The 9478-nt window shown below is 38.6% G+C and overlaps 1 protein-coding gene across 1 annotated transcript; it reads left to right on the forward strand.

The window, feature by feature from the left end:
- Window positions 1–1459: 1459 nt before the first annotated feature.
- On the forward strand, window positions 1460–9163 carry GAL (galanin and GMAP prepropeptide). The gene is made up of 6 exons (XM_030949876.1): window positions 1460–1596; window positions 1724–1804; window positions 2448–2502; window positions 3535–3621; window positions 6665–6742; window positions 8861–9163. Exons 2-6 carry the CDS (start codon window positions 1724–1726, stop codon window positions 8911–8913), a joined length of 354 nt encoding a protein of 117 aa, XP_030805736.1. The 5' UTR covers window positions 1460–1596; the 3' UTR covers window positions 8914–9163.
- The last annotated feature ends 315 nt before the right edge of the window (window positions 9164–9478 follow it).

The raw sequence follows: 9478 nt of genomic DNA on the forward strand, positions 1-9478 counted from the left end.
CTTTTACAGGAACATCAAAAATAAAATTAGTCAAAGCTCACAGAATTAACGCATTTTTGTAACGTTTCTTGAATGCAAAGTTGGATATCTCTCGATATAACTTCTGTGGGTTTTTTCAAATAATATAACAAAAAGAAAACATTTTGTGCACAAAGAAGCTTCATGTTCCAAAAATTACTTAGTGGAAGTTAACATCTGAAAGCTAAGGAATTTCTGTCAAAAATGCACTTTTGATAAGGTAAAGGACAACATCACTTTGCAGAAATTATATTGCTTTTCCCACATATCTATCTAATTGGAATTGTGAGGATCATGCAATGGCTGAGAGAACACCTTCAGCAAATGATAAAAAGTATCAAATAAAATCTGCAAAGCTGAGCTTCCCATGTATGTACATCAGCATTTAAGAATTGCATAAAATAAACTTTATCCCAGCAGTTTTTGCTCAGAGACCCAAAGACAAGGCTGGACTATTACAACCCTATTACATCCAACAAAAGAGGGCAGGAGATAGAAATACAAGACACAGCTGCTGCTTCTCGTTTGGATTGTGAACATTATTCTGCATTAAAGTAAAAAAAAATGCTTTTAAAGTAGTGAATGATAGGTGTGTTGTTCAAAAGTTTGAGAGACTCTTTAGCAGTTTCTGGAAAAGGAGTTTTAAGTAGAACTTATTCTGTGCAACGTCTGTCTCTGATGTTTTCTCATTGGAAGAGAAATGAATTTGAGGGACTTGCAGTGAATAAACGAATTTGTTGTAGAGAAAGCATAGTTGAGCAGAGGAGAAAAAAATTGAACTAATACTGGAATGTCTGCTTTGTAATTCAGTATTGCACATCCCGATGCCAGCTGCAACCACAACTAAGATAAGCGAACTGGTGAAACTCCACTGCTTGTAAATGCACAGACCAGAGCCGGTCTAGTTGCTGGAGAGAGCTAAATCCCTGGCTTTTATATTTAACCCCGAAAGAAATGCTGTCCCAGCCACAGAGCGGCAGGAAGGACAGACTCCAGCAGCTCCTCGCCTGGGGCTGGATATCGGGCACGGCTCAAAGGGACGGCGCGGGGCCGCGGGTGAGCTCCGGGAGCTGCCGCGCTCGGCAGCAGAGCAGGGCAGAGCAGAGTGGTTCTCTCAGGTATCCTCTCTCAGGTACCCTCCCGTGCCCGGGTCTCTGATAAGCGATGTGCACTCCCTGGTCCCCCCTTGGGTCTCTGATAAGCGATGTGCGCTCCCCTGTCCCCCCTTGTCCCCCGCTGTCCCGCTTGGCCGCGGGCGGAGGCGCAGGCACAGGGCAGGCTGACAGCCCTCGCTGCAGCTCCCGGCCCCCCGCGCCGTGCTCCCAAGTGCCTCTAATTGGATTGAGGTAATTGCTGCCCTTCCTAGAGCGGGCGGCGGGGGACCGGCCCGGGGGAGGCGGGGGGAGGCGGTGGGCGGCTCTCGGCGGCTCTCGGCTCTCGGCGCGGCCGCTGCGCTGCCCATAAAGCGCGGCGGGAGCGCGGCGGGGCCGCGGCCATGCAGTGAGAGCCCGCCGTGGGACCAGCCCCCCTCCGGCCTCGCCACGGCAGCTCTGCGAGGGACAGACCGCCCAGCTCAAGGTACCCCCGGCCCTTCTCCCAGCGGGAACTGGGCTGTCCAGCCCTGGGAGCCGCTTCGCCCGCACCCCGTTCCCGCCCAGCCCGCGGCCCGGGACGGGCGGCGCGTTTACCCTGCGGTTTCTTGCAGATGCAGAGGTGCACTGGATTCCTGTTCCTGTCTCTAATCCTTTGTGCCACCCTCTCGGAAACACTCGGGCTGGTTTTCTCAGTAAGTATCCGTGTCTCAGCGAGCGGGGTACCACCGCGAACCTCCCACGGATGCGCACTGTTCTTAGATGTAGGGGTTGTAAAGGATACAGCACCCAAAACCATTTCGGGCTATAAACAGTTTGCCTCTTTTTTTTTTTTTTCCTCAGCTAAGAATTTCGAGATTTTGAATACTAGCACTCTTGTAAAAAAATACTATAACTAAGAATGTCTAGTTGCTAGAGCAAAATGGAATGGGTGTCCCACCTGCCTCCGAAAAGATGGTGTACATATGGGCTTCTGTTATGAAGAGGTTGTAATGAAAACCCAAGCAATAAAAAAAAGCATTGCTTTTTGCTAAGATGGCTATCAGGTGGTGGTATAAACTTCTAGTATAAAGTCGAAATTTCTGCCTCCAAAGAGTGATTTGCAGTCATCACTTACGTGGTGTGAAATGGTCAAACCACATGGATGTCAATACAACACTATAGACTTAGCCAGGGAGGAGCTAGAGCTCACCATGAATATTTACTTCAATATGATTTGCTTTACTTTTTAAATATTTTTTTTTCTTGATTTTGAGCCTTCAGAAGACTCTTACAGCTAGGAGAATGTCCTTTTGAGTGTAGGTCCTGCAATAACATACTTGTGGTTTTTCCTTTAAGGCGAAAGACAAAAGGGGTTGGACTTTGAATAGTGCTGGTTATCTACTTGGGCCACGTAAGTGAGGCACTTCTTTTTTCATTATTTCAAAATGCAAAAATTGTGTTATTCACTTCTCTGAATACAGCAGTTTTGTCTAAGCCTGCAAGACTGAACAAACTCATTTGGGAAAACACTTGTTTAGATGTTTGTTACGTGCCTGTCATAGAACCGAGTTGTCTTAGATGACAGCTGTTCTTTTCTAAAGGAGTGTGATGGGAGGCCTTATGTCCAGAAACACATCTGCTCACATTTGATGCTTCTGAACTGTAATTTTCATATGACAAATATGTCACCACCAGAAATGTTAAAAATTCTTACAGCATCTTAGATGTCAAGGACAGAATGACAAAACGTGTACCTCTCCATGTCTTTCAGATTTCACCTCTAAATCTTTTTACAAACTTTCACTACTTGACTTTATAAGACTATTTTTTTTAATTAAAGCAAAATAAATTAAAACAGTAACTTGCAAACTCAAGACTATTAGCAGCTCACTATATGTAAAATCAATATACAAGGTGTTCAAAATACCGGAGTACTGGTTTACAGATGTAGATAACAAATTCAGGTTTTAAGAAAAGAAATGCAGAACTAAGCTGTTCCAAATATTTGTCCCTTTACCATTTATTCTGGTGAATGTGGCAAAATTCATCACCAGTGTTTCTATGTTTTCAGTCTCAGTAACACATAATATAGACAAATACTACACATACTTACTCTGACATTCTTCATTCTTTTGAGCTAACAATAAGGATACATAAAAAAAAAGAAAAGACGTTTAATGCATCTTAAATGTATTAACTGGTTCTGTAAATGTCTGGAAGTATATTTGCCCAAAGCAGATCGAAGCAAATTGGAAAAAATACTGTGGGGAAATGATCTTGTCAAAGACTTCTATTTTACATCTAAGACTGGGTAATAGGAATCATCCTTTGTTGCAGGTCATATTCATCAGCTTTTTCTGAGGTCATATTGATAAGCAGCAGGTCATATTGATAAGCTTTTACTGAGTCAATTAACTCCTCTGGTTTTTAATTTATTTATCAGATGCAGTAGATAACCACAGATCTTTTAATGACAAGCATGGTTTCACTGGTAAACGTGAAACAGCGCCTGATGAGGATATGAAAGCAGGTAATGAAATCTGGAAACAAGCATTTTTTATTTGTTTTCTATGTTAAGTAATTTATTTACTATTGAATTGACTACTTGGTACAAAACTATTTCTGCATTTCAACAGAAATCCTAATAACCACATGGAAGGAAGAAAATGACATTTGGCCACTCAATGTGATCTTTGTATGGTCATAGATTACAATATCTAAGTGATTAGGAAAATGTATCATAATTTTGTTGCTTTAAATGTGTAATAGATCATATTGCTTTGAAAAAACTTTTTTTCTCTTTTCATATGTTAAAGTATTTCAAATGTCACTCAAGCTGCTCCAGAATTAATTGGTTTTTGGCAAAGAGAGCCCATAAAGGTGTATTTCAGTAATGAAGGCTGTAGAAAATACAAACTCCCAAGATTTCCTATGATTAAGCAAGGTGGCTTATCTTCATTAAAAGACTGAGAACCTGGTCACAACTGAAGTCAAAATGCTCAGATGTTGCATGTGTCAGAGTTTAGTAAATGGCAATGAAAAGGGTGCAGCCTTGTCATGGATTTGTCATCCCAAGCTGCATGACACTAAAATACAAATATATGTCTGGACTCCCTTATAAAGAGAAGCGGACAATTTTTAGGCTTTATTTTGAACACCTATTTCAGGATAAGGTGCAGAAACTTCTAGAAAAACCTGTTTTATCTCCTGAGAAGAAACTAAACCTTCTGCAGACATCTAAAGTGAGCTGGGATGAATCTCACCCTTAGGCTGATAAAAGTGACCACAGTCCTTCCTGAGTACATTTATCACTGCATGTTTGGGGCAAAACAAAGGTTTTGGAGCCTATTCTAAATAACACCTAGACCAGTGCAAATGTAGTTAACACTAAATAAGTTCATAAATAAAGGACATGTGCTTAATTACAATCTCATAGATGCATACTTCATAAAGAGAAGAGAAACATTAATACATTTCTTAATTGTTAACCCTCTCTGAAGGACTGTCAGTTCAGCTCTGGCACAGTTACACAGTGGGGCTTTGGGGTTTGTGTGTAGTATTTTTTGGTGCTGTGCTTTAGGTTTGTTTTGTTTTGTTTTTTGGGGTTTTGTAGGTTTTTTTGGGTTTTTTTTTTAAGGAAAAGAATCCAACCCTGCTGTCTCAAATACTAGCGTTAAAACAACATATGGCTGGTTGAAAACAATGTAAAAGTAAAGGATTTGTAATCCAGTAATAGAGATCACATTGCAACATTTTGCCATTTGTGCATATCCCAGGTCCCTTACAGGAATATGAATTTATGGGTTTATGGAACTCTCTTCCTGGGTACTGTTGAGCCTCCACAATTGCAGATAAACCCAACCAAACTTGTCAGGATGAGACTTCAAAATTACATGGCTGCCTCTGCTATGAACTTCATTCTCTTCCCTCACCAAATGTTTCTTTGAAGCTGAAGTTTATTGCAGAGTTCCAACCCAAAGGAGATTTAAATATATCTATAGATATATATATATATAATGCATAAGAAATGCATAAGGTAAACAGTATATAATTTTAATTGAAAATGAAGGATTTCTCCTGATTATTTGCAAAAGTCCCTAAAAAGGCAATATATGGACATATTATTTTATTAAAGTGAAAGAGTTCCTGCAAAGGACTGTGCTCTCCTTGAAGGAATACTGCAAAATTAATAAGATCTCCAGATAACCTAGAAAAATTTGTAAGCTGTATTAGGGACTGAGCAATAGGTCCAGGAATAAGGCCCACAACAAAAATACAACCATCTATGAGCATAATCAGTCAAATCTTCAAGTTACAAGATCATAATGGTTTGTTGACTGAAATCTGCAAGTTATCCACTGTACAGAATTAAGGTAAATAGCAGAGCAATACATAAGTACAATATTTCCAAATCATGGAGGAAAAATACTTATCCAATAAATATCACATGGATAATAAAATCTTGATAAAAATATTACTAATATAATAATAAAATTCATAGCAGGTTATGTGGGAATAAAAACTAAGGAAAAATTCAAGTAAAAGAGTATTATTAATGCAAATAATAATAATGTCTTTGTGTGAGTTCAAAGACTAGAAGACAATTTTTAGGTGCAAGCCTATTCAATGCATTCTTAAATGCTTATTCTCCTTGTACCAGAAACCTTCGTGTCCCTTGCAACTCTCATCAATGTTTTAAATTTGTGCTACGGAGCTCAGTCTGCCTTCTGACCCATCTGATAATGTTTTCAGTGATGTAATAATGGACTGTTGGTTCTGGTACCCACATCTGTGTGCAGAGAGTTAAACATCTTAGGGAAATTGAATTAACATTCGTTCTTAATAGACAGCAGTTCTCCATCCTCCTAAAAATTGCAAGGTGTCTTCCTCCAACTCCTGGCTGATATTTTTTTCTCTCATTTACAGATGCAGAAAGCATCCTTCTCAAAAGTGCAATAATAGGCACCCATTAGGCCATTAAAACAGCATCCAAAAGCTATTTTAACAAGCTCAAAGACAAGTGTATTGGATTAGATACCTCTGTGAAAACAGCTTTCTGGACTTGTAGAAAAACACCCAGGCCCAGGTTTTGGGCCACAAATCACTTCTATGTAATTTGAAAGGCTTATTTAGAACAAAGTCAGGCTACATGAATGAACTTTTAACTGTTCTGTAAGGCCGATGAATTTGTTTGCTAAATTTGAAATTTAACCTATCCCTGCAGGCTCAGGTGGACCCAAGGGAGAGAGCTGGGAACAGAGGACAATTCTCTTCTGCAACAGATCTCTTAAGCCCTAGAGACCACAACCATTAAGGTGTCAAAGCAGCTTGCAATGCAGCAATGGCATACAAAGCTGGGTGATTTAGATTCTGAGAATTGCAGTCACCTACCTTATAGGGGCTTTGCCCTTCCGTGAAAGGAGGTTTTCCATCAAGGATTTTAAGGAAAGAGGAATTTCAGAGAGTTTTGGGGATTTTTCCCCTCCCCAGAGTACTCATTAACTTAGCCACAGTATCTCATATGATGTGTTTGAACCATGTTAACTGTGAGTAACAGCCAGCTTGTTTCACAGGGAGCCTTGGAAGACCCCTGGCTGATGAAAACATTGTGCGCACAGTAATTGAATTTTTGACCTACTTGCATCTGAAAGGTTAGTGAATACCTCTTAATCTTTCACAGTTTCTGCTAGGAAATTTACTGGGGAGGCAAGACTATCCCTTAGTGTACACATCTGCTGCAGGTTTGAGTGTGCAAGACTTGCAACAGCACCTCTGGCATCACTCTCACACACAGAGTGCAGGTGATCCTGAAAAATGGCAGCTCAGTGCAGATCAGATGTAGCAGAGTTCTGATACCATTCCATCGTTGTTAGTGCCAAAAGGAACACATCTCTCTTTTTGCATGTATTCTATGATAAAGTTGCAAGACAAAATTGCAACAACACTAAGCTGAGCCAACAGCAAACAGCACTAAGCTGTTGGCAAACAGCTCAGAATGCTCTGAAGTAAAAGCTCTGTACAGCCTCACAGTTGTGACAAGAGCTGTAATGCTGAGCTTACAGCTGGTTCTGTACGAATGGTAACTTTACTATGGAATTCAGTGAAGAAGGAATGTATCTGCTTCTGAGTTTTCATTAGTTTTGCTTTAAAAAAAACCCAAACAAACACAATATTCAGCTTTTGAAAACCTCTTCAGCTCTTCTACAACTGTCTACAAAATGTATAAAACCATTTTAGATAGTTGCAAAGAAAACAACAGCTAGAAAAAGGTTATTCCACTGCAAACATTTGAGGATTTTTCTGTCTCAAAAAGTAGACAATTAATAAATCAGTAACTTCCATGTTCTTACTTTTGTATACAACAAATTATGAGCAACTTCGTGGCAAGTGTATGCTGTGGAACTGTATGTACATTTGTATTTTAATTTCATTATTAAAGGAGACTTTCAACAGATCAGTTCATTTTCTGCATACCTGAGATGCATTGTTCTCTGAATTATTTGTATCCACCCAAGGAAAATAATTCTCATTACTGAAAATGTGAACCCAGTGTTTATTGAATTGAATTTGCATTTGAAAACAAAACCTCTGTATAGCTAGTCCTAAGGCCTGAAATAATTCAAGCACGTATTTAAAGTAGATTATTAGCATATGTATTTACTGTGGGCAAAGTAGTAGTTTGTTTGCTGTACCACTGTGAAGAAAGAGCCCAAAACTCTCCTTTACTCTGCTGTGTGAGCCTAGGAAGTAAAATCAATATTTGGACACAGCAAAAAGGGTGTAAAATAACCTCAGTCACACACCTTCTGCATAGGCTAAAAGCTGCTAAATCAGACAAGAAAATAAAAAGCATCTCACAGAAATACAAATTCTTCCCTGCAACAAATGAGCTTAAAAGGCTCCCTTCTTAGAATGGTAATGACAAACAGTTGTTTTTATTCAAAATAGGTGGTGGTATTACCATGTCCTCATGAAAAACAAAAAATGAATCTGCAGATCTGGTTTTTGCAGACATAGTTCTTGTAGTCTCAGGATGCAACAGACACAGAATGTTGTCACATATTATCTCTTAACAATATTTATTGGAAAGGCTTAGTAAAAACTCTTACACAAACCCAGAACTGTAAATTAAGCAGGTGAATACCATATTTTTTAATGATAGAAACCCTTCAACACATTTACTTCTATGAAACCTTACTCCATTAAATGCATTGGTTTAGATATGTTCCTTGGTGGGGGAAGAGGGAAAAGCCTCACTCATGGGATTCAGATTCAGGCAATAGTTATTCACATTAGATATACATTTTAATCTGCAAGAAAAAGGCAGTATTTTTACTGCTAAGAAGTACCTTGGTAATAACTAAAAGTGGCCTTCATATTTTTCTCTTGGAAATTATTCCCTCCAGCTTTAAGTGCTTCTCATAAAGAGAAACATGTAGAATGGCAGCTGTAATTAGATAATATTAAGTCTTATGAGATGCTGGGATCCAGCAGTATCAATTGACATAATAAAATTAATACATTTTTGTTCTGTCACTGCTGTGTCTGAAATGTTGAAATTGTATCAGGAAGAGATTATTGACATTCAAAAGGAAAAAACCCCAGTATTTTATAAATTAAAATATGACAAGTTCAAATATTTGTCTTTTCTAGTTGAGAAAAATATTACTAAAATTATATATTACTGAAACTGGATTTCATTACTTAATTCCTAAGATAAATATGCATATTTGCATATGTGTTAGTTATCTTTTTTTCCTGTTTTTCAGAGGCGGGAGCACTTGACAAGCTACCTACACCAGAGGAAATGAACCAGTCTTGAAGAATGCATTTTTATTTTGTTGCAGTTTAGACTGAATTCTAAACAAAAGACCAAAATGACCTGAAGTTAAGAAGTATGGTTTGCATTTATTTGATAAATGGTAAACAGCATCCTGCCCTCTAGTTGGTTTGTTGGATTATTTTTTTGCTTTTTTTTTTCCTTCCATCCCTCTCCTGCAATGTCATCGTGTATAATTTTGCTTTGGTAAAATTTTTCTGTAGGTAAATGATAAAATAAAAATAAAGAGCAATGAAGCTGTTTCATTTTAAAATTATGTACATACCAGCACACAATGCACAGAAAGTCTGGGGTAAATTGTAAGATTGTGCTGCATCTCTACTCTGCAATATTAGAGCAGAATAAAACATATACACTATATATTGGGTACTTTAAATAACAGAAAAACAACTTCAGAGTGCTGCCATGCAGAATCATTTTAAGTCATAGATCTGTCTATAGTTCTGTGCTTCAAGGAAACATTACTCCCTGTTCCTATTTTCACAGACACGACATAAACTCCTGTTCATAATAAATTTCATATTATTCACCTGTACTCCACTGGCAC

This window comes from Camarhynchus parvulus, chromosome 5, assembly GCF_901933205.1.
Source record: "Camarhynchus parvulus chromosome 5, STF_HiC, whole genome shotgun sequence".
Classification (NCBI taxonomy): Eukaryota; Metazoa; Chordata; class Aves; order Passeriformes; family Thraupidae; genus Camarhynchus; species Camarhynchus parvulus.